We start from the raw sequence: 26169 nt of genomic DNA on the forward strand, positions 1-26169 counted from the left end.
GCACAGGAAAGATCAGCAGAGCTTCACTAACAGATCACAGTGACACTTTTAAGGTGAGGTTGACAAGGGCTCCTTTAACCTTCTTAATGTCGTCTTTTCAATTAACACTTTGGTAGAGGACAGCGTCGAATTGCCCCAGCCTACGGCTCTGCTCCTCTCTGTCCGAGAGTAACAGCACCCTGTCGTCTGTCTGCACTGAGCTACAGTGGTGTAGGTGTGTCAATACTGCTGGGTGTGTGTGTGTGTGTGCGAGAGAGAGATAGGGGGGAGTAAATGCTGAAGAGTCAGCTGGTGGTAAATTAATAGCAATCAGGCTCTTAAAGTCAATCTGTAAAAATAGAGAGGAATTGTTCTTGTTTTTTTATCTGAACAACAGAGGGGTATACTATATCTCAGGATCAATTATTTAGCCAGCTAACTTTGATAAACAACCAGAAATAACAATTGATGTTCTGGTTCAATAATAAATCTGAATTTAGATATGTTTTTGGCTGAATCAATTTGACCATGTCAAGCCCTCTGGATAATCCCTTTATCTGATCCACACTGATGGGTTCCGAGTTCTACACTTGAAAATATGAAGTATCCCTATTCATGTCACTGAGGGAGAGAGGGAATGTGGAACATTTACATTGCCAGAATATGTTATCGGTAGACATCAGGGATCCTATTGGGAGAAGTGAGGAATTTGGGGCTGAGGTCAGGTCAGATAAAGTGAGGAAGAACAGATATCACTAAAGTTCTGCCTAGCAATAAAGATGTCATGTTTAGAGGAAAGGAGGATACTTCTCCAAAATTGGGGTATATATATATATATATATATATATATATATATTTGTGCTGGTGGAACCATGTCTTTGTCGTATGCAGCTGTATAACCCAGTGTGTGAATAAACTTGGTTTGAGCTTTACTTATCTGTGAGTTTTTACTCTAAGAACCTAACAATACCACGAGACTGAAATGAGAAGCACCTGAACCGTCATCTGAATGAAACACAATCCTTCCCATTCATGAAATGCAAGCAAAAGTATATGTTGTCCTTAATGCATAGATCATAACTGCCGAGGCACATTTTATACACGTTATTTATAAATGCATTGTGTCTGATATGCAGCTATAGAACAGCTGGAAGCCAATTGGTTTGTGAGCCACTTCATTACAACAGACACGTTCGGTACAACAGGCACACTGTGAAGTCCTGCCGAATTGGCTACCTGCTTCCAGAGCCCCTATGGGGTTGTAACACCTCAATTGGCACTGAGTCAGTCACTGAAGCATCTGCTAAAGAAAAGACTAAAAGGACACATTATAATGATGCAAGTCGCTTAAACTGGGACAGCAAAATTGAAAGTTTCCTGAATAAAAGTCAGTAATATGACTTGGGATGAAAGAGGAGATATTTCAGCTCATCCTAATTGCTATTATCGTTCTTGAAAAAGCTAGATGCATATTTTAAACATGAAGGAACATTGCCATTTTAAAAAGTTTCAATTATTTTAAAAAGTTTTTAATGCGTACATTGATACATAGACAGAAGAGAACGTTGCTGATCGGATGAAATGGATGACCCCATATTTAGACTTCTCTGCCCATAGGGAGGAGTGAGCAGGTGCGTGAGGGAAGGAAACATTCATCTACACCAATCAGCTCCAGAGAAAGTCAGGTCCACGCAATCACTTCAGCCAGATGTTCTTATCTCCGATATCTGCGTTATAACCTTCAGCATACTTCTTTCCCAAGAGCTTTTGGAGAGAAAAGAAACATTTGTGAATTGAATTATATGGAGAGGTGACAGGGGAAATAGCCTATTAGGCATCCTAACACATCTGGGCTGTATTACCTGGAATAGTTGGCAAAAAATATCGCAAGAAAATGTAAGTGAGAAACAGACAGGTTGGCTAAAATTAAACAACTTAAAAGGGATATACTTCAGGATTTTGGCAATGAGGCCCTTTATCCACTTCCCCAGAGTCAGATAAACTTATGGATACCATTTTTTTTGTCTCCGTGTTCAGTATGAAGGAAGTTAGAGGTAGTTTTGCGAGCCAACGCTAACTATCATTAGCTAACGCTAGTTAGCAATGTCCTTCAAACCACAGGCAAATACATAAAAATGGTGTCCATGAGTTCATCTGACTCTGGGAAAGTAGATAAAGGGCCTCATTGACAAAATCCCAAAGTATCCCTTTAATACTGAGCATGTAATTAAATCAATTGGGTAATAGTTGACATGTTCTGAAACCCTCTGAAGAAGGGGGAAAGTCATAGCATACACTTTACAAAACAAATCATTAAAACTAAGCCAAAGCAAGGGGTTTCAATAATCATAAGTCCAAAATCAGTTGTGGGAATTGTTTGGGTAAGAAGAGACAAGTGAGATTCCACAGGACACTTGGGCATCTTTAAGAGTTCTATGATTTAAGGAGCCGGGCCTACTTATTCCCTTAAGCATTGAAGAACTAGCCACTCAAGACTCATCTATCCCTTGGACATGGGATGATAGTAAAGACTAATGGTAAAGCAAAGTGTTGTGTCACTGGGGGCGACATTGCAATCCATCACCCCAGAGACTTGGAAAACAGCACGGTAGGAGTTACTGCTAATGTGATAAGTTACAGCATTAGTTACTGCTAATGTAGTAATAAGTTACTGAATTAGTCACTGCTAATGTGATACAGCCACGCCGCTCTCTGTCACCCGGGCCACGCTACACCATTAGTCTTGTGAGTATGAGTAAAAAAAATAATCATTTTTTAAAAAGAGAGTCTAGTGTTAACAGAGTCCTACACGGCTTCTCTTATCCAGTACTGTTATCAGACAGCCAAAGAAGCTAAAAAATAAAGACATTTATTTACAGCTTCAAATACAATTGAAGATTGGAGAAGTTGTGTTTGATTGGAAATATCAATATTGGAGAGGTTTTATTTTGTTTACTTTGGGTTCTTGGCATCTGCAGTTCAACTCAAGTTTTTTACCTGCCGAAACCTAAATGAATCCCCAGACAAGCCCCTATCGATTCCTAGTTTTGTCAAACAGTACATGCTCCATTGCAGAATCCTACCCTGCACTTCAGCAGAAGTGAACTTTGTCAACATAAAAGTACAGAGGAGAAAATATAGACAACCTAAGCTCGCCATAGTTCATATTACCCCATGCTTATCCTCCCACTTGTTCTAGTATGATAATGCACACCATACAAAACGTTCAGCCCAAAAGACCCTGTAGCACATTTATATACCCCCACTTTACAGCAGCAGCCAGACAACTCATCTCCAGTCAATAAACTTTAAAAAGGTCAGAACAGAATGTTTTCCTGCAACAATGATACCAATGACTATTAGAGACATGAGAATATTCCACATCTGGCATCTCTATCATTCTATACATTTCAGTTTATGATGGAGGAAAAAATGGAGGAAAAAACATTGTGGACGGACACAAGCCAGAAGAGAGGGAGAAGGAAAAATACTACACAAAAAAAAAACTCTAATAAAAAAGGGTGAAAAGGAGTAGTGTTTAGGCCCAAACCTCATTCTCCAGCACGGTTAAGGCCCAAGCCTCATTCTCCAGCACGGTTAAGGCCCAAACCTCATTCTCCAGCATGGTTAAGGCCCAAACCTCATTCTCCAGCACGGTTAAGGCCCAAGCCTCATTCTCCAGCACGGTTAAGGCCCAAGCCTCATTCTCCAGCACGGTTAAGGCCCAAGCCTCATTCTCCAGCACGGTTAAGGCCCAAACCTCATTCTCTAGCACGGTTAAGGCCCAAGCCTCATTCTCCAGCATGGTTAAGGCCCAAACCTCATTCTCCAGCACGGTTAAGGCCCAAACCTCATTCTCCAGCACGGTTAAGGTCCAATCTCATTATTCTCCACTTCTCTCATAGTGTAGATATACCAGGTGATCAAGCACCACAACGTCATAAGAGGGGCTGAAGGTAGCCTAGTGGTTAGAGCGTTGGGTCAGTAACCAAAATGTTGCTGGATCGAATCCCCGTAAAATTCTGTCGTTCTGCCCTTGAACAAGGCAGTTAACCCACTGTTCCCAGGTAGCACCTCATTATTAATAAGAATGTGTTCTTAACGGACTAGCTGAATTAAATAAAGGTAAAAAATAAAATAAAAATTTAAAAAAGAGAATTGGTCTGGTTATATCAGGTCATCGTATATCATAAGATAAGTAGAGTGCTTTTCTCCCTTACCGATTTGAAGGCATAGTAGCCTGCGTCATACTCGTGAGCGCCGATGGTGACCTCAGGGAGGAAGTTGGGTACAAGGGTGAGGTCTGCCACCCTCATCTTGTCTTCCACCCTGGGGAGAGCGAGGCAGGAAAACAGCAGGCTGATGAGAAGGCCATGTACTAAATGTGACAGGAATGTAGCGACAACACTTAGTTTCAGGGCTACACATCTAGGGAACAAATGAAGTGGATCTACTTACAGCATTCTCATGTAGTGTAATGTGACGTCATCCTGTTCTACCCAAGGTCCTTTCTCGAACTTCAAGTCCTCAATGTCTTCTGCAATCTGTAGATGAGATAAACAAAAATAATGTAAGTCTATTTTGACAATAGGATTTTGTGAGGGATTGGATAGGCCTATAAAATAACATCAACAGTATGTTTGTGTTCTCATGTCTCCAATAGGGATGCAGCGATTCATATCGGTCCCATTTTATAGGTTTAAGATATGAGTGCATCAGGCTGTGTAAACCCAAACCGATCCAAATATAGCATGCATTGTTCAGAAAAATCGATTCAAATGTTATGCATCTCAAAAAATATTTTTAAATGCTCAAATTACCTTCTCTCTACCTTCGGAAATTTCCTCATATTTTGTGACAACGGTGTCCTCTCCTTCAGTGTTAAACTAAGCATGTAATTATTTTGGCAGCCATTGATCTACAAGTAATTTTCCAAGCCGAACAACCCCAGGCAATATTTGTATCATAGTCAATCTGCACGCAGCTTCGTGTGCACTGACCAATGAGAGGTAAACCTATTCCTGATCTGGCACATCTGCAGGTCACCTTCAGCATTCAAATGTAGGCAAAATGGCTTGCGCAATATTAGGCTTTATTTTTTTGAGTGACAACCAATGTAATAAGGCTGGGAATTGCCAGGGACCTCAACGATACAATATTATTGCCATACTTCGGTGCCGATGCAATATTGTGGTGAAGCTGTGGGACAGCTTTGTAAGGAATGACGTCACTAAATCATGAACTAATTGCTTGCATCTGCGTGCCTGTCCTGCAAGATGGTGATTTCAGAGCAAAAGTAGTGGAGGACAAAAACCAAAACATTGTCGCCCCCCTAACTGATAGTGTTAGATGCCCAGTGTCCCCTATGGCTCAGGTGACTACACACACACACCATACACAAATCCAGCTCAGAGAAGCCCCAGCTCATGAGCTCAATCAGAAGCAGATTTTAACTCAGAATGGAAAAATGAATGTGTCAATGCAACAAATGTTAGTGCATCGAATCGTATCGATTCATTCCTCTAAAATCAAACCAAATCGTATCGTTCCTGTATCGTATCAGAGCCCATGTATCTATTACTGAACTAAAATATAAAAGCAACCTGTAAAGTGTTGGTTCCATGTTTCATGAGCTGAAATAAGAGATCCCAGAAATGTTCCATACACACAAAAAGCTTATTTCTCTCAAATTTTGTGCACAAATTTGTTTTACATCCCCGTTAATGAGCATTTAGCCTTTGCCAAGATAATCCATCCACCTGACAGGTGTGGCATATTAAGGAGCTGATTAATCTTATGGCTTAGATCCCGCTAACAGGATGGATATGATGATCATTACACGGCATGATCATTACACTTGTGCGGGGAACAATAAAAGGCCACTAAAATGTGCAGTTTTGTCACATAACACAATGCCACAGATGGCTCAAGTTTTGAGGGAGCGTGCAATTGGCATGCTGACTGCAGGTATGTCCACCAGAGCTGTTGCCAGAGAATTGAATGTTCATATCTCTACCATAAGCTGCCTCCAATGTCGTTTTAAAGAATTTGGCAGTACATCCAACTGCCCTCAACCGCAGACCACGTGTAACCACGCCAGCCCAGGACCTCCACATCCAGCTTTTTCACCCTCGGGATTGTCTGAGACCAGCCACCCCGACAGCTGATTAAAGTGAGGAGTATCTCAGTCTATAATAAAGCCCTTTTGTGGACTCATTCTGATTGGTGAGGCCTGGCTCCCCAGTGGGTGGGGCATGGCTCCCAAGTGGGTGGGACCATGCCTTTTCAGGCCCACCCATGGCTGCGTCCCTGCCCAGTAATGTGAAATCCATAGATTAGGGCCTAATGAATTTATTTAAATTGCCCGATTTCCTTATATGAGCTGTAACTCAGTAAATTTGTTGAAATTGTTGCATTCAGATATTTCTGTTCAGTATAGATACACATCAAGTCATCTTGACAAGGGAAAGATGGCGATCCCTGGCCTCTAGTCACACATTGTATTTTCTTACCCTCTCGATGTCTTGTGCCTGCATTGCATCATAAGCAAGCAATTCTGCATTCTCACTGAAATACAGAAAAACTATCTCAGAAAAAGGTTAAACATCAAACAGCATGATGAGCCATCCATGGGGTCATCGCAGAGGTATCGAGCATAGTATTCCCTTCAATAGACAGCTTTGTAGTCCACCAACCTTATTTTGGGAAGGTAGGTCTTCTTGTACGCGTCCTCAATGCTCTTCAGATAGGGTAGGGGCACATCCTGAGGGTAAGACAGGATAGATTAATAAAAGACAGGAACAACACACATTAGTAAATAGGCTATTTGAAAAGTTTAAATAACTACACCACATTCAACACAATTCACTGGCTTAGTGTAAGTGCCTTAAATGGATTGAAGTTAACAAGTGGAACACTCAAAGTGGTCAACAAGCAGAAGAACGGTTTGGAACAGCTGTTGAAACATTCTCACCTTCAATGATCTGATTTGTAGAGCAGAAAGGTAATGAGGCCTAACTTGAGAATACTCTTGGCACACGCTATCACATGGTTCAGTGGGAACGGATACAGATCTATGCCAAGGACAACCCTTGTATTCTTATCCAGGCTTCAGTTTGATTTCATTCCTGTATTGACCACTATTAAGCTTAAACCCTAAAACACAGTGCAGCTTTTGGGCATATAGCCTGAACAAGATATTAGGTTATTTAACATGCATCCGAAACATTGAATAGCATAAGTTCATACACAGCCACATGTGCTTTTTTAACAGCTTTAAAACTGATGGCTGAACTAGGGGTCAACCGATTAATCGGCATGGTCGATTAATTAGGGCCGATTTCATAACAACTAGGGGTCAACTGATTAATCTGCATGGTCGATTAATTAGGGCCGATTTCATAACAAAATCGATAATCTGCCTTTTTGGACGCCGATTATGGCCGATTACATTGCACTCCATGAGGAGACTGCGTGGCAGGCTGACCACCTGTTACACGAGTGCAGCGTCAAAAAGGACCTTGTGGCTGCAAGGTGCCAAGGTAAGTTTCTAGCTAGCTTTAAACTTATCTTCACATAATCACTAGTTAACTACACATGGTTGATGATATTAATAGGTTAACTAGCTTGTCCTGCGTTGCATATAATCAATGCGGTGCCTGTTAATTTATCATCTAAATCACAGCCTACTTCAACTTCGCCAAATGGCTGATGATTTAACAAAAGCACATTCGTGAAAAAAGCCCAATCGTTGCACAAATGTACCTAACCATAAACATCAATGCCTTTCTTAAAATCAATACACAGAAGTATATATTTTTTAACCTGCATATTTAGTTCAAATAAATGCATGTTAGCAGGCAATATTAACTAGGGAAATTGTCACTGCTTGCACTGAACGCAAGAGAAGAGTCAGGGTATATGCAACAGTTAGTGCCGCCTGACTTGTTGCGAACTTGTGTTTCTTTCTAACAAAGACCGTAATTAATTTGCCAGAATTGTACATAATTATGAGATAACATTGAAGGTTGTGCAATGTAACAGCAATATTTAGACTTAGGGTTGCCACCCGTTCGCCAAAATACGTAACGGTTCCATATTTCACTGAAAGAATAAACGTTTTGTTTTCGAAATGATAGTTACCGGATTTTACCATATTAATGACCAAAGGCTCGTATTTCTATTTGTTTATTATAATTAAGTCTATGATTTGATATTTGATAGAGCAGTCTGAGCGGTGGTAGGCAACAGCAGGCTCGTAAGCATTCATTCAAACAGCACTTTACTGTGTTTGCGAGCAGCTTTTAGCAATGCTTGAGGCACAGCGGTGTTTATGACTTCAAGCCTATCAACTAAGTGCCTATAAGAACATCCCATAGTCAAAGGTAAATGAAATACAAATGGTATAGAGATAAATGGTCGACACGTCGTAATTCCTATAATAACTACAACCTAAAACATAATAACTGGGAATATTGAAGAACTGGGAATATTGAAGAACTGGGAATATTGAACCACCAGCTTTCATATGTTCTCATGTTCTGAGCAAGGAACTTAAACATGGGCTTTTTACATGGCACATATTGCACTTTTACTTTCTTCTCCAACACTGTGTTTTTGCATTATTTAAACCAAACATGAACATGTTTCATTATTTATTTAGGACTAAATTGAATGTATTAATGTATTATATTAAGTTAAAATAAAAAGGTTAATTGTTCATTCAGTATTGTTGCAATTGTCATTATTATAAATATATATAAAAATCGGCATCAGCTTTTCTTTGGTCCTCCAATAAATCGGTATTGAAAAATCATAATGGGTCGACCTCTAATCCATATACCACCACCAGGCTACTATTGTACACCATACACCCAAATAGCACCTCTAGCCTGAACATGTTATGTTGTTGGGGCTTTAAACTAAAGGCATTTTAAACTTGTCTCAAAGTCTCTACAGTGGTTGTGATCTATTTCAGAAACAGAAAAAGACTATGCTCAGCCTGTCACAAACGGAGAATGATGTTCTTAATTTGAATTTGTAATTTGCCAAATGCCTCTGGTAATCAGTCACAATTACAGAAATGAGTTGTGGCTTTCCAGCCTGCGCTGCCTATTTAGCACCTCTCACACTTGGCAGGCAGGCGGGCGGGCAGGCGGTCGAGCCTCACAAAGCCTGGTAGTTATTAGCATTGAGGCCCCAGCAATAATCCCCTCTTTAAAGATAATCACGGAGGGTACTACAAAGGAGTAGTCTGGTGCAAAGGAGGAATCTGGTGCAAATCAAGTTACATATGGAGTCTTAGAGTAGTGTTAACGACAAGTCATCAGTGCTTAAAACCTAGGCTATTTTCAACTTGCCTGATTTGATTCATACTTTAGATCAGTTTTCCAAAGTTGTGGGTCTCTGATTGGACTGAAGTGTAAATCAATATATGAAAAACTTGTAGCAGTGCCAGGCATTCACACAATTTACAATACTTTTTGGACAGGTCTCAAAATCGGTTAAATAAACAGTCACATTCCACAGGTTCTACATAACGGATGGTCTTTCACAGACAGACAATATGTCAAGAAGAGGTTAATATGGCTGATATTTTTTTTCTCTCACTACCTTGCCTGATGCCTTCAGCTTCTTCTGCACATCTTCTGCTGGCATGTCCACATAGATGACCAAGTGAGGGGGAAGGAACTCACAGATGCTGATACCTTTGATTTCATTGTAGTGGTCAACACCTGCATTACAGAACATACAAGATTCATCGACCTCAGCAATGTAAATTGCCCTCATGTTATTTATGGTGACATAGAGCAAAAAAGCTTCTTCACCCCGTTTATTTATTGAAAACAATAATGACCTTTCAATATCATGGCATTGTCAAGTTGATGTTAAACCTGATCCGATTCATAACAATACAAAAAGACTATTCAGATCTGTTCCACCCTTGTTATAGGGATTTCAGTACTTACACTGCTTTCTGATGTAACCCTGTTTGAACATGGCATCCACAAACACCATGTCACTGTAGGGGGAGCGCTCTAAGACCACACCTTGGCCTGGAGCGAGAGAAAGTTCATGACAAGAACATGAATAGAATAATGTTTAAGATCTAAATGCAAACAGACATTTAGAATAGCACTAGGCATTCATTTAACTACAGAAACACGTCAAGAGCTAAATGTCTGTTGTTTTTCCCCCAATAGCCTAACACAATCTTGCTGTCATTTTTTTGTGTGATATGCGAGCGCATTCCTTAGCCAACCAGCCATACCTGTGGTGAGCAGGTGTTCCATGGCATCTGACCACTGCAGGAGCCTCATGAGGTACATCCATGCCTGCAGCCGGTAGGAGTTCCCGTCAGCAGCCTTGGGGTCTCCGTAGAACTTCTCCAGGCTGCAGTTACCATTAAAGGCGGTTGGCAGAGGCGCCTTCTCCGCTGTCATCTTGTCCAAGTAGTGCGTGTCAGGCTCGGGCATGTACAGCATCCCTACAGACATCAGGCAACGTGTTAATGTTGTCAATCTTCAATGGGGGCAGGGGGGTCATTGTGCCCTTCTGTTTTGTCCCAGCAGGTAGGAAAGGGATTAAAAAAAGAAAAATGTTGGTACTAGCAGAGAATACCATAACTACGCCACATTGATATGCGCTTTAAATGAGTCATAAAAATGCAGATGATTGGCGTTATCAACTTCTAACCTACCAACTTATAAAGCCTAATAAACAAGTAGTTTATAACTGCATTGACAACAGCCTGATCATTACCCAGCTTTTCAGCCAGATTCTGGGCCAGCGCCCCCTTTCCTGAGGACAGGTTGCCATCAATGGAGATTATCTTGCTGTTCTCCTTGAACCTTGGAGTTGTTCTCTCGCCCAGTGCATATGCCCACCAACCGTACCGCAGGTTCCTTACTGAGCTTGTGTGAATACCAGCCTAAAATACAGAATATATGTTTATCAATGAACAGTAGTTCACAAATCAAATATTGAAATGTACTCAGTGTCAATAGAATGAGCATCTGAATGTCATGCTTCTGTCCTGTCCTGACTAAAATCCACCAGTAATGGCTGGTCCAACAGGCAACCTTCTGAGCTCATCTAGTAAACATTAGCTAATTAATTTAGCAGGCTAGACATCTTGTTTTGAGTTAAATGAAGCTAGCTGTTAATTATTTACAATACATTATTGCAGAATAGTTGTTGACAGACGCAAACCACACATCTGTTAGCATTAGGATTGTTGTTCTGGTGTCCTTGTATCAAAGCTTGTGAACTTGATGTCTTTCGTTGCGCTTGAGAGCATTTTGGCAATTCGTTTTACAACCTTACCGTCCGAATAGTTGTCCCTATTTTGAACACGGCTATCCCCGAGGGGAGGACCAACTGGAGCACCCGTACCACCATGGTTATTTTCCACCAGAACCACAAATCGTCTCCCAAATCGCTCTATTTGATAGTCCTTCGTTGCGCGACAATAACGCGTCGGGAGTTTTTTTTGTTGCCCGTAGTCGCTTAATATTGACGTTTTCATTTCAATGTGTGTGTGTGTGCGCGCGTGTGTGTGTGTGTGTGTGTGTGTGTGGGGGGTTCTTGTCCGTGGTCGCTTAATATTGACGTCATCAATAGTGTGCAATAGAATTGCCTGAAAGAAATAGAGGAATTTCAAATGTTCAAGATGATCTACCTACTGTCTCGTTTAGAAGAGTTACAGGGTGTGTTAACGGGTGGTATCCCGTCCTCCCGGCCGTTGGCATGGTGCAGGAGCAGATAGGATCAAAGTAGTGGAATGGTGTAGTTTGTAGTGGGTTTTTAATGAACGTAGGTGGCAGCTGAGAAGTATGGGTGTATGATATTTTACCGCAGAAGAGTTATAAGATGTTTTTGAGATGTTTTTCTTTTGATGAAATAGTGTTATATAGGGTTGGTTGGTGGTGCAATTTCTTATTTTTCCCCCTTCCTTTTTATTTTTGTATCACAAATGTAACGTGATCGAACACACACTACCAGTAGGTGGCGGCATGCACAAACAAAACGTACGAACACCATGATACCAAAGAAAAAGAAGCTACTGTCTCTTTTCTAACTTCTACTTTTTTTACTTTTTTTTTTTTTACAGTAAATGTTTTAATACAGCAAGTTGCACGCAAATGCTCTAACACTAAATCCCTTATGACGGTTACATGAAAAAGAGAGTTGGAACAGGAGAGAAAACATTAACAGTGTATGCCCCTCTGTGGTCTAGGTTCTAGAACAAAGTACATGCCCAGATTGTAGTAGATACAATTGGGAGACCACTCTAAACAATGTAATTTGCATTACATCAGTGGGACAAGAGATAGTAACAACATATGGCCGTAAGACTTGTTTATTGTAAATGCTTCAACTTTGCTGACCGTAAGAAACAGAAAGGGGTGTGGTATTTGTTATTCCAAAAATTGGAGTAGTTGACATTGGAATAACGGTTCATTCATCAATATATATTCAGAAGAACATTAAATTTTTTCATGAAAACAATGCACTCGGTCCTCATCACTGCAGGTTGTGTATCATCTCCTCTTTGGCGATGAGATGTGTGGTTTTGTTGACCAGGGACATGAGGGAGTTCAGTTTGTGGGACCAGTCGTTGAGCAGGTCGTTGGGGTCCTCTGGAAGTTGATGATGCCGGCTAGCCTGTCCACCTTGGCGTAGATGGTCTTGTTCACCACCAGGTTGGAGAGGAACTCCTCAGACTCGTCAATGGAGAGGTCCAGGAGTCCAGCCATCCTCTTCATTGTGATTCTTGTGTAATATTTGGCCATAATTCTTATATTGTGTTCCACCACTCTATTCTTGAGGTCCTTCCACCTCTTCTCGCCCTCCTCTGAGGAGTTGAATACGTCGGTGGCCGGGCTGTCGGGGGAGCCCTCCCTCAGCTCCTCCCCATAATCCTCCACCAGGGAGGCCCAACGCATTAGCTCAATGGTGGTGAACTGCTTCAGGAGGTCCTTGTATTTGGGTATTTCTTCCAATTTCTTGTCTTCGTTGATTCTGTGCACCAGGTCTGACTGCTCGTTGTCGTAGGGAGCCAGTATCACATACAGAACAACACTTTTCAGGGCGTGTTGCCATTTGGAGCTATCCTCCAGAATGCAGGGGGTATCATAGATGGCACAGTAGTGTTTGTAGATGGACAAGTAGGATCCCTCGTGCTGGTCTACTTGGATCATCAGATTGTAATACTTCAGCTTAGACTCCTCGGTGCCATCCTCTGTAAAGAACTTGGTGTTGATCTTCTTGCTGATGATCTGGGAGCGGATGTAGTCCTTGACAGCGATGCACAGTCTCATTTGCTCCAAGATGAACTCCACCTTCTCTTTCTTCTCCATGGAGCCGTATGTCTCCACCTGCAGCTCTTGGAGGATTGCTGCGGCGTCTTTGACCTCGCCATGCTGCTCCTTGATGTTTGTTTTTGTCAGCCTGGCTCGCTCAATCTCCACATAGATCTTTCCAGCGGTCACTGTGCGTAGTGTGTCAATGAGTCTCAGCTTAACGGTCAGGTCGGTCACGGTATCTACATACTTGTAACATTATTGCACCATCTTAGCAACAGCCCCTTTGAGCTGACTCCTCCTTTTAGAGAGCAGAGCAGCATGATGTTTTCATTCAGGGCATCCATGTCCTTCGCTTCATAGCACATCTGCACAACAGCCACCAGGATTCTGGAGGTTGACACCATGTCAGAAGCCGTTCTTGTTTGCATCTCCAGCGACAAGAGGCTTTCAACGGCCTCCTGCAGCCTACCTTCTTTTGCCATTTTGGCACACTCCGGTAGACGTGTATCTACAGTTGAACTGTAGTCAATCTCCATCTTCACAAGCTTGCCATCTGATCTTTCTGATCGCTCCACCCCTGCTGACATGTTTTCCGACATCGTAAGTTGAATACTACGGCGAATAGTCATACTTGTCATACTTGAGTAAAAGTAAAGATACCTTAATAGAAAATGGCTCAAGTAAAAGTGAATGTCATCCAGTACAATACTACTTGAGTAAAAGTCTGAAAGTATTTGGTTTTAAATATACTTGTCACGCCCTGGTCAAAGTATTTTGTGTTCATCTTTATGTATTTGGTCAGGCCAGGGTGTGGCATGGGGTTTTTGTAATTGTGGTGTGTTTGTCTTGGGTTTTGGTGGTGGTATTGGGATTGTAGCTTAGTGGGTTGTCTAGCAAAGTCTATGGCTGTCTGGAGTGGTTCTCAATCAGAGGCAGATGCTTATCGTTGTCTCTGATTGGGAACCATATTTAGGCAGCCATATTCTTTGAGTTTGTCGTGGGTGATTGTCCTTAGTGTCCTATGTGTACTCTCTGTTAGTTTGCACCAGATAGGCTGTTTCGGTTTTGTTTATTGTTTTTTGTAAGTTCGTGTTTCTTTGTTGTATTAAACATGGATCGCAATCGACACGCTGCAGTTTGGTCCGACTCTCCTTCATCACCACTAGAAAACCGTTACAGAATCACCCACCAACCAAGGACCAAGCGGCGTGGTAAACAGAGGCAGCAGCAACAGCAGCAGCAGGAGAAGCGACAGGTGCAGCAGGAGCAACAGCAGCAGCAGCAAAGGCAGCAGCAGGAGCAAAGGCAGCAGCAGGAGAAGCAACAGAGGCAGCAGCAGCATTGGGAGAGGCTGCACTCTTTGGATAAATGGACTTGGGAGGAGATCCTTGACGGACAAGGACCCTGGGCAGAGCCATGGATGGAATTGGAGCTGTCGGCGAAGCAGAGTGCTGAGTCTGAGAGTGTGGAGGATGTATTGGACAGAGTAGAAAGAAAGGTGTGGGCTTGGCATAGCATGCACGGCATACCAGTGCCAGCACCACGCATCAGGCCTACAGTGCGTCCCACCTGTTCAGCGCTGCCGGAGCCTTTCTCCTCTACAGCGCTGCTGGAGTCTTCCGCCTGTTCAGCGCAGCCAGAGCCTTTCTCCTCTCCTGCGCGGCCGGAGTCTCTCGCCTGTTCAGCGCAGCCAGCGCTTTTCTCCTCTCCTGCGCTGCTGGAGTCTCCCGCCTGTTCAGCGCAGCCAGAGCCTTTCTCCTCTACAGCGCTGCCGGAGCCTCCCGCCTGTTCAGCGCAGCCAGAGCCTTCCTCCTCTACAGCGCTGCCGGAGCCTCCCGCCTGTTTAGCGCAGCCAGAGCCTTTCTCCTCTCCTGCGCTGCCGGAGTCTCACGCCTATCTAGCGCTGTTAGAGTTTTCCTCATCTCCAGCGCTGCCGGAGTCTTCCGCCTGTTTAGAGCAGCCAGAGCTGTCAGTCTGCATGGAGCAGTCAGAGCTGTCAGTCTGCATGGAGCAGTCAGAGCTGTCAGTCTGCATGGAGCAGCCAGAGCTGTCAGTCTACATGAAGCAGCCCGAGCTGCCAGTCTGCATGAAGCAGTCAGTCTGCATGGAGCAGTCAGAGCTGTCAGTCTGCATGGAGGAGCCAGAGCTGTCAGTCTACATGAAGCAGCCCGAGCTGCCAGTCTGCATGAAGCAGTCAGTCTACATGGAGCAGCCAGAGCTGTCAGTCCGCATGGAGCAGCCAGAGCTGTCAGTCTACATGAAGCAGCCCGAGCTGCCAGTCTGCATGAAGCAGCCAGTCTACATGGAGCAGCCAGAGCTGTCAGTCTGCATGAAGCAGCCAGAGCTGTCAGTCTGCATGGAGCAGCCAGTCTGCATGGAGCAGCCAGTCTGCACGGAGCTGTCAGTCTGCACGGAGCTGTCAGTCTGCACGGAGCTGTCAGTCTGTAAGGAGCTGTCAGTCTGTAAGGAGCTGCCAGTCTGCAAGGAGCTGCCAGTCTGCAAGGAGCTGCCAGTCAGCACGGAGCCGCCAGAGCGGTCAGTCTGTAAGAAGCCGCCAGAGCTGTCAGCCTATATGGAGCAGCTAGTGCCGCCAGTCTGCCCAGCGCCGCCAGTGCCCCCAGTCTGCCCAGCATCGTCAGTCTGCCCAGCACCGCCAGTCTGCCCAGCGTCGCCAGTCTGCCAGACTCTTCCAGATCTGCCAGTCAGCCAGACTCTTCCAGATCTGCCAGTCAACCAGACTCTTCCAGATCTGCCAGTCAACCAGACTCTTCCAGATCTGCCAGTCAATACTCTTCCAGATCTGCCAGTCAACCAGACCCTTCCAGATCTGCCAGTCAACCAGACTCTTCCAGATCTGCCAGTCAACCAGACTCTTCCAGATCTGCCAGTCAACCAGACTCTTCCAGATCCGCCAGTCAGCCGGGATCTGCCAGAACTGCCAGTCGGCCAGGATCCGCCAGTCAGCCAGGATCCGCCAGTCTGCCAGGATCAGTTAGATCCGCCATTCAGCCAGGATCCGCCAGTCTGCCAGGATCCGCCAGTCAGCCAGGATCCGCCAGTCAGCCAGGATCCGCCAGTCAGCCAGGATCCGCCAGTCCATGATCCGCCAGTCAGCCAGGATCCGCCAGTCTTTCAGGATCCGCCAGAAGTGCCAGTCAACCAGGATCCGCCAGTCAGCCAGTATCCGCTAGTCTGCCAGGATCCGCCAGTCTGCCAGGATCCGCCAGTCTGCCAGGATCCGCCAGAACTGCCAGTCTGCCAGGATCCGCCAGTCTGCCAGGATCCGCCAGAACTGCCAGTCGGCCAGGATCTGCCAGTCGGCCAGGATCTGCCAGTCAGCCAGGATCTGCCAGTCGGCCAGGATCTGCCAGTCGGCCAGGATCTGCCAGTCGGCCAGGATCTGCCAGTCGGCCAGGATCTGCCAGTCTGCCAGGATCCGCCAGTCTGCCAGGATCAGTTAGATCCGCCAGTCTGCCAGGATCCGCCAGTCTGCCAGGATCCGCCAGTCTGCCAGGATCCGCCAGTCTGCCAGGATCCGCCAGTCTGCCAGGATCCGCCAGTCAGCCAGGATCCGCCAGTCAGCCAGGATCCGCCAGTCTCCCAGGACCCACCAGTCAGCCAGGATCCGCCAGAAGTGCCAGTCAGCCAGGATCTGCCGGAACCACCAGCCAGCCAGGATCTGGTAGATCCATCAACCTGCCTGAGCTTCCTCTCACTCCTGAGCTTTCTCTCACTCCCGAGCTTCCCCTCAGTCCCGAGCTGCCTCAGTCCCGATCTGCTCCTCAGTCCAGTGGGGTTCTGGGTGAGGACTACTAGGCCATGGTCGGCGGCGGGGTGGACTATCCAGGGACGAAGGGAGAGGGGACTAAGACATTAAATGAGTGGGGTCCACGTCCCGCGCCCGAGCCGCCACCATGGACAGACGCCCACCCGGACCCTCCCTATTGTTTTGAGGTGCGTTCGGGAGTCCGCACCTTAGGGGGGTTCTGTCACGCCCTGGTCAAAGTATTTTGTGTTCATCTTTATGTATTTGGTCAGGCCAGGGTGTGGCATGGGGTTTTTGTAATTGTGGTGTGTTTGTCTTGGGGTTTTGGTGGTGGTATTGGGATTGTAGCTTAGTGGGTTGTCTAGCAAAGTCTATGGCTGTCTGGAGTGGTTCTCAATCAGAGGCAGATGCTTATCGTTGTCTCTGATTGGGAACCATATTTAGGCAGCCATATTCTTTGAGTTTGTCGTGGGTGATTGTCCTTAGTGTCCTATGTGTACTCTCTGTTAGTTTGCACCAGATAGGCTGTTTCGGTTTTGTTTATTGTTTTTTGTAAGTTCGTGTTTCTTTGTTGTATTAAACATGGATCGCAATCGACACGCTGCAGTTTGGTCCGACTCTCCTTCATCACCACTAGAAAACCGTTACAATACTTAAGTCTCAAAAGTAAATGTAATTGTTAAAATATACTTAAGTATCAAAAGTAAAAGTACGAATCATTTAAAATTCTTTATATTATATATTTTTAATTACGGAAAGCCAGGGTCACACCAATGCTCAGACATAATTTACAAATTAAGTAATTTGTGTTTTGTGAGTCCGCCAGATCAGAGGCAGTAAGGATGACCAGGGATGTTCGCTTGATAAGTGCATGAATTGGAACATTTTCCTGTCCTGCTAAGCATTACAAATCTAACAAGTAATTTTGGGTGTCAGGGAAAATGTATAGAGTAAAAAGTACATTATTTTCTTTAGGAATGTAGTGAAGTAAAAGGAAAAGTTGTCCAAAATATAAATAGTGACGTACAGATACCCCCCAAAACTACTTAACCTCTCTGGGATAGGCGGGAAGCAAATGTCCCCCCTGGCCAGTTGCCAGGGAAAATGCGGGGCGCCAAATTCAAATAAAATACTATAAAATTCAAACTTTCATTAAATCACACATGTAAGATACCAAATTAAAGCTACACTCGTTGTGAATCCAGTCAATGTCAGATTTCAAAAAGGCTTTTCGGCGAAAGCATAAGAACCTATTATCTGATGTAGCACAACAGCAAACAAAGAGAGAGTAGCATATTTCAACCCTACAGACACCACACAAAACGCAGAAATAAAATATAAATCATGCCTTACCTTTGATGAGCTTCTTTTGTTGGCATTCTAATATGTTCCATAAATATCACAAATGGTCCTTTTGTTCGATTAATTCCGTCGATATATATCCAAAATGTCCATTTATTTGGCGGGTTTGATCCAGAAAAAAAACAGCTTCCAATTTGTGCAACGTCACTACAAAATGTCTCAAAAGTTACCAGTAAACTTTGCCAAAACATTTCAAACTACTTTTGTAATACAACTTTAGGTATTTTTAAACGTTAATAATCGATCAAATTGTAGACGGGACAATCTGTGTTCAATACAGAAAGACAACAAACTCACGCTACTTTTCCAGTCAGGGGCATTCTCAAAAGGTACACTTCAAATGACACAAATTCAAGATGGCCGTACTTCTTCATTACACAAAGGAATAACCTCAACCAATTTCCAAAGACTGGTGACATCCAGTGGAAGCGGTAGGAACTGCAAACAAGTGCCTTAGAAATCTCGTTTTCCAATGAAATCTCATTGAATAGACAGTGACATAAAAAATTAAAAAATCTGAATGGTTAGTCCTCTGGGTTTTACCTGCTACATAAGTTCTGTTATACTCACAGACATTATTCAAACAGTTTTAGAATCTTCAGAGTGTTTTCTATCAAAATCTACTAATAATATGCATATAATATATTCCTGGCATGAGTAGCAGGAAGTTGAAATTGGGTACGCTATTTATCCAAAAGTGAAAATGCTGCCCTCTATCCCAAAGAGGTTTTAAGTAGTACTTTAAAATGTTTTTACTTAAGTACTTTACACCACTGCTGTTGGTCTATAAGTACAACAGTACTTCAAACAAACACTATTTACATTTCAGCAGATGTGATCAAGATACACCATCCATAGACGCTAACTACTTTCGCCCCTATCAACGATAGTATCAAATCAAATCAAATTTGATTTGTCACATACACATGGTTAGCAGATGTTAATGCGAGTGTAGCGAAATGCTTGTGCTTCTAGTTCCGACAATGCAGTAATAACGAACAAGTAATCTAACTAACAATTCCAAAAAACTACTGTCTTATACACAGTGTAAGGGGATAAAGAATATGTACATAAGGATATATGAATGAGTGATGGTATAGAGCAGCATAGGCAAGATACAGTAGATGATATCGAGTACAGTATATACATATGAGATGAGTATGTAAACCAAGTGGCATGGTTAAAGTGGCTAGTGATACATGTATTACATAAGGATGCAGTCAATGATATAGAGTACAGTATATACGTATGCATATGAGATGAATAATGTAGGGTAACTAACATTGTGGTGGCTGTTTAACAGTCTGATGGCCTATTGTAACGACCCTGGGTTTATTATCACAGATATCGACTCTGCCGTTTGAGCATGCTTTTGCGGTACAGTTGATAGCGCACTGGACTTCGGGCTAGAAGGTCGAGGGTTCGAGACCTGCTCCCTGCTGTTTCATTACAGTATCTTCTGACCGGAGAAGTTTTGTTAAGAGCCTGAGGATTGCTCTAAACAAACCAGGGGTGTAAAACTCATTCCACGTGTGGCGGGTTTTTTAAAAGAGTTTTGACCACAAATACCAGTATAGGATGAGTCAACAACATTATTTTGGTATGAGTTGAAACTGCACTATGCTGAAATCGCTCCAAACATTTTCTGGTTGCAAAAATTCTAATAGTTCGCTTTTGTAGAGAATCATTGTACCATCTAAACTGCTGTGAAATATACACTGCTCAAAAAAATAAAGGGAACACTTAAACAACACAATGTAACTCCAAGTCAATCACACTTCTGTGAAATCAAACTGTCCACTTAGGAAGCAACACTGATTGACAATAAATTTCACATGCTGTTGTGCAAATGGAATAGACAACAGGTGGAAATTATAGGCAATTAGCAAGACACCCCCAATAAAGGAGTGGTTCTGCAGGTGGTGACCACAGACCACTTCTCAGTTCCTATGCTTCCTAGCTGATGTTTTGGTCACTTTTGAATGCTGGCGGTGCTTTCACTCTAGTGGTTGCATGAGACGGAGTCTACAACCCACACAAGTGGCTCAGGTAGTGCAGCTCATCCAGGATGGCACATCAATGCGAGCTGTGGCAAGAAGGTTTGGTGTGTCTGTCAGCGTAGTGTCCAGAGCATGGAGGCACTACCAGGAGACAGGACAGTACATCAGGAGACATGGAGGAGGCCGTAGGAGGGTAACAACCCAGCAGCAGGACCGCTACCTCCACCTTTGTGCAAGGAGGAGCACTGCCAGAGCCCTGCAAAATGACCTCCAGCAGGCCACAAATGTGTCTGCTCAAACGGTCAGAAACAGACTCTATGAGGGTGGTATGAGGGCCCGACGTCCACAGGTGGGGGTTATGCTTACAGCCCAACACCGTGCAAGACGTTTTTCATTTGCCAGAGAACACCAAGATTGGCAAATTCGCCACTGGCGCCCTGTGCCCTTCACAGATGAAAGCAGGTTCACACTGAGCACATGACAGACGTGACAGAGTCTGGAGACGCCGTGGAGAACGTTCTGCTGCCTGCAACATCCTCCAGCATGACCGGTTTGGCGGTGGGTCAGTCATGGTGTGGGGTGGCATTTCTTTGGGGGGCCGCACAGCCCTCCATGTGCTCGCCAGAGGTAGCCTGACTGCCATTAAGTACCGAGATGAGATCCTCAGACCCCTTGTGAGACCATATGCGGGTGCGGTTGGCCCTGGGTTCCTCCTAATGCAAGACAATGCTAGACCTCATGTGGCTGGAGTGTGTCACCAGTTCCTGCAAGAGGAAGGCATCGATGCTATGGACTGGCCCGCCCGTTCCCCAGACCTGAATCCAATTGAGCACATCTGGGACATCATGTCTCGCTCCATCCACCAACGCCACGTTGCACCACAGACTGTCCAGGAGTTGGCGGATGCTTTAGTCCAGGTCTGGGAGGAGATCCCTCAGGAGACCATCTGCCACCTCATCAGGAGCATGCCCAGGCGTTGTAGGGAGGTCATACAGGCACGTGGAGGCCACACACACTACTGAGCCTCATTTTGACTTGTTTTAAGGACATTACAAGTTGGATAAGCCTGTAGTGTGGTTTTCCACTTTAATTTAGAGTGTGACTCCAAATCCAGACCTCCATGGGTTGATAAATTTGATTTCCATTGATAATTTTGGTTGATTTTGTTGTCAGCACATTCAACTATGTAAAGAAAAAAGTATTTAATAAGAATATTTCATTCATTCAGATCTAGAATGTGTTATTTTAGTGTTCCCTTTATTTATTTGAGCAGTGTATTTTCCATAACCAAAAATATTGTATTTTCAGCTGTTTGAAGCTGGTGTACAAAACTGAAAGTAGAGAAGACACAAACACTAAAATGAATAACAGGAAGCATAGAAATAGCTCACATAGAACAGGTCAGACACTTCTTAGACTTGATTTCAATGAGACTGACAGATCTGTAACACTAATTTCTATATGAATTTGGTCGGGTCGCCCAAGAAGTTACATATTGCAGCTTTAACAGAATATTAACTTTAAATAGTCCGATGTTCACTGGAACCTGTCATAGACTCTTTTTTTGTTATTGCCCGAGATACAGACTGCTTTATTGATCCGCTAATACAGGACTGGCAAAGGCCCAATGCGGTAGGCTACATAAAATTGGGGAAAATTAGTTAGGCGTATTTGAAAAACGGACAGTGCATTCTGAAAATATTCAACCCCCTTGATTTTTTTTCTCAAAATGCTGTTACTTTACAGACTTATTCTAAAATGGATTAAATTGTGTTTTACCCTCATCAATTTCTTTGCAAATGTGTAAAAAAAATAGAAGGAACGATCACATTTACATAAGTATTCAGACACTTTACTCATTACTTTGTTGTAGCACCTTTGGCAGCGATTACAGCCACAAGTCTTTTTGGGTATGAGGCTGCAAGCTTGGCACACCTGTATTTGGGGAGTTTCTCCCATTATTCTCTGCAGATCTTCTCAAGCTACGTCAGATTGGATGGGGAGCGTCGCTGCACAGCTATTCTCAGGTCTCTCCAGAGATGTTCGATTGGGTTAAAGTCCGGGCTCTGGCTGGGCCACTCAAGGACATTCAGAGACTTGTCCCGAAGCCAATCCTGCATTGTCTTGTCTGTGGGCTTAGTGTTGTTGTCCTGTTGGAAGGTGAACCTTCACCCAAGTCTTAAGTCCTGAGCGCTCTGGAGCAGGTTTTCATCAAGGATCTCTCTGTACTTTTCTCCGTTCATCTTCCCCTCGATCCTGACTAGTCTCCCAGTCCATGCCACTGAAAAACATCCTTGTCCTTCTGGAATGTTCTTCCATCTCCACAGAGGAACTCTGGAGCTCTGCCAGAGTGACCATCGGTTCTTGGTCACCTCCCTGACCAAAGCGCTTCTCCCTCGATTGCTCAGTTTCCCGGGCGGACAGCTCTATGAAGAGTCTTGGTGGTTAAAACTTCTTCCATTTAAGAATAATGGAGGCCACTTTGTTCTTGGGGACCTCCAATGCTGCAGAAATGTTTTGGTACCCTTCTCCAGATCTGTGCCTCGACACAATCCTGTCTCGGAGCTCTACAGACAATTCCTTCGACCTCATGCTTGGTTTTTGCTCTGACATGCACTGTCAACTGTGGGACCTAATATAGACAGGTGTGTGCTTTTCCATATCATGTCCAATCAATTGAATGTACCATAGGTTGACTCCAATCAAGTTGTAGTAACATCTCAAGGATGATCAATGGAAACAGAATGCACCTGAGCTCAATTTTGAGTCTAATAGCAAAGGGTCTGAATACTTATGTAAAAATGTTTAATACATTTGCAAAAATGTCTAAAAAACTGTTTTCTCGTTGTCATTATGGGCTATTGTGTGTAGATTGAAGAGGAAAAACATTTATTTAATCCATTTTAGAATAAGGGTGTAACGTAAATCAAAATGTGGAAAAAATCAAGGGGTCCAAATTCGTTTCGAATCCATTGTATGTTTACTGTCACCGTATCGTATCCTGGGCAGAACATATCTGCCAGGGAGAAGAAAAAAATGTACTTTTCTATTTTTAACTTAACTTTTTTTATATATATTTTTTTAACTTCTTAAAGCATTGTTGGTTAAGGGCTTGTAAGTAATCAATTCACTGTAAGGTGAAATGCTTACTGGTGATTCACCTGTTGTATTCGGTTGTATTCGGTGCATGTGACAAATAAACATTTGATATAAGTAATTGTAGCCTTGAATACAAAAGCTCTCTTATTGCTTTGGAGTAACACCTGTAGCTCCCTGGTCCACTACACTTCCTTTCTGTCAGCTCAAGGTCATGACTTGGCGGCTGTTTCCCCTGTTGTCCTGGAGACCATGAATGTTGAACATGGCCTACTGTCAGCCTCAATCTTCTATATTTCATTCCTCCGACTTCAAGCTAATATTTCTCACTTAATTTCTGAAAAAAGAATGCACAAAGAGAAAAAAAGGTCAATGTATGTGACTACTTGCCAAGACTTGGTTAGAAAAGGTTGGGAAAAACTAAAGTAAAGTACCCTCCAGTAACCAAGAGACACCTAATCATGTATTACAGACATTTCAAACCTCATCATCTATAACAGAGATTGCATACCTCATCACGGATTGCAAACCTCGTCACGTATTGCAGAGATTGCAAACCTCATCATGTATTACAGAGATTGCATACCTAATCATGTATTACAGAGATTGCATACCTCATCACGTATTGCAGAGATTGCAAACCTCATCACGTATTGCAGAGATTGCATACCTCATCACGTATTACATAGTTGGCAAACCTCATCACATCTTACAGAGATGGCAAACCTCATCACATCTTACAGAGATTGAAGACTAATATTTGTTTAGGCCTCGCTTTATGAAAGATAGTTCACAGAAAGCTGTGAATGAAGATGGGCTGAAAGTAAAGTAACATAGATGCTGACTGACAGTTGCTGAGGCCAATGCAAAAGGGGCGATCTTCAAAACTTCTAGTGTGCAATTTGTGCTTCCGTTTAAAGATAGGCTGCACATACACATACAAGTAAGACACACACAGAGCATAGAAAAACCCATCCACCAAGCTCATCAATACCCACAACCCCACATAGACACATGTAAGTGCACCCAAGCACACCCCATTCATCCACACACACATGCGTCTTGAGACACACACACACACACTTATCTACAGGAACCAGGGTAATTAGTGAATAAAGTACAGCGGAGTAAAACAACAATACGCAATATTCAGGTATCACGGCTCGAACCCTGTGAGGCCAGTTATGGCATTTGGCAACGCATCTCTGACGAATTTCCTCTAGTTTATGGCAGGTTTTATTGAACTTTTCTGCAGTTCAGTGGATTTTACAGTGCCAATAAGGAGGCAATTTGCCTGCTTTGTTTATCATTAAACAACTGGACATCCATGGCAACAAAAGTAGGTTTTAGCGTTCAACCCGGTACTTCACTGAAATAGATACTTCATGGGAGTGATTTATATTCATTTGCCAAATATTGCATTGCTGTTTTGATCTGATCTGTGTAACCAATCTGCATGCTTTCATTCCATACTATTTATATTGCTGACCTATAATAGGAAAGGATACAGTACATTTGCTTCTGTTTATTAATGAAACAGACATAGTATATTTGATCGCTTTTTCAGTATAGAACATTTTTTGTTCTAAATCAAAGATTTCATGCAAGAGGAGAAGGTAGAGCTGGTAGTTGACCCCACAATCTGTTTCTTCTCCAGAGAGCAGAGGAAGATGTGAACACCGAGGGGCGGGGAAAAGACCACAAAAAATGGGACAACAATTATGGTCCTCTCTTCCCTGCATGACAGACATTGTGGTTTCTCCCCAACTCAGAACACACAGAAGCGATTGCCATAATTAGCTAATAACATCACCATTTACAGCTCGCCCGTTGCAGTCCAAATGGGCAAAAACCATGACACTCCCTGGACACATTATATGACCTGATGGTAATGGAGTAGCAGTTTTACAGTCTATAATGAGACTGAGTCACAAGTTGAGGTGTTATCATAATGCATGTGCAGCCTTCACATGCTACTGTCTTCCCACAGGATGTCACCCTGACCTTAGTTATCTTTGTTTTCTTTATTATGTTGGTTAGGTCAGGGTGTGACGAGGGTGGTTTGTTTAGTTTTGTATTGTCTAGGGTTTTTTGTAAGTCTAGGTGTTTATATGTCTATGGTTGCCTAGATTGGTTCTCAATCAGAGGCAGCTGTTTATCGTTGTCTCTAATTGGGGACCATATTTAGGTAGCCATATTCCTTGGGTATTTTGTGGGTTCTTATTCTATGTTTAGTTGCCTGTCTGCACTAGCTATATTAGCGGCACGGTTTGTTGTTTTGTATAGCTTGTTCAGTGTTATTTATTTAATTAAAGAAGTATGTAGGCTTAGCACGCTGCGCCTTGATCTCCTCCATATGACAACCGTGACACAGGAATAGATAGCATCATGTTTTCTCTCCCACTTCCCCCAGTGTGTATAGAATAGGGTTCCATACGAGTCTGCATTGCACAGAGGCTGGAGTAAAGATTTCTCCATCAGCAGCACAGTACTGTACATTTATGCATCATGCAATCTTGTGCATTCCTGCATTTCCTTTACTATTCAATTCCAGTTGTAGGCCTTCATGAGACTCAAACCAGTATGCAATTGGAAGAACAAGTTTATCAGCCCTGGATGTGATGCATGTGGTTGAAGCCTGCGCCCCTGTGAAAAAACA

The 26169-nt window shown here is 43.4% G+C and overlaps 1 protein-coding gene and 1 pseudogene across 1 annotated transcript; both read right to left on the bottom strand.

Annotated features, from left to right (window-relative positions):
* Positions 1 to 1492: 1492 nt before the first annotated feature.
* LOC112234359 (NADH dehydrogenase [ubiquinone] 1 alpha subcomplex subunit 10, mitochondrial) lies at positions 1493 to 11490 on the bottom strand. Its single transcript, XM_024402415.2, has 10 exons — positions 11305 to 11490; positions 10741 to 10909; positions 10250 to 10465; positions 9948 to 10034; positions 9592 to 9713; positions 6675 to 6742; positions 6492 to 6546; positions 4438 to 4523; positions 4200 to 4308; positions 1493 to 1743 (listed from the first exon to the last, which is right to left on the bottom strand). Exons 1-10 carry the CDS (start codon positions 11377 to 11379, stop codon positions 1675 to 1677), a joined length of 1056 nt encoding a protein of 351 aa, XP_024258183.1. The 5' UTR covers positions 11380 to 11490; the 3' UTR covers positions 1493 to 1674.
* Positions 11491 to 12485: 995 nt separating this feature from the next.
* On the bottom strand, positions 12486 to 13900 carry LOC112234323 (annotated as a pseudogene).
* Positions 13901 to 26169: the final 12269 nt, after the last annotated feature.

This window comes from Oncorhynchus tshawytscha, linkage group LG26 (assembly GCF_018296145.1).
Source record: "Oncorhynchus tshawytscha isolate Ot180627B linkage group LG26, Otsh_v2.0, whole genome shotgun sequence".
Taxonomy (NCBI): domain Eukaryota; kingdom Metazoa; phylum Chordata; class Actinopteri; order Salmoniformes; family Salmonidae; genus Oncorhynchus; species Oncorhynchus tshawytscha.

Excerpts from the sequence above, each read along its gene's own strand:
- LOC112234359 (XM_024402415.2), bottom strand. The coding sequence starts at position 11,379 with ATGGTGGTACGGGTGCTCCAGTTGGTCCTCCCCTCGGGGATAGCCGTG. Across the intron at positions 10,466-10,740 it reads GAATCTGGCTGAAAAGCTGG|GGATGCTGTACATGCCCGAG; the intron begins GTAATGATCAGG and ends TGATGTCTGTAG. Across the intron at positions 6,743-9,591 it reads AGCTGAAGGCATCAGGCAAG|GATGTGCCCCTACCCTATCT; the intron begins GTAGTGAGAGAA and ends TCTTACCCTCAG.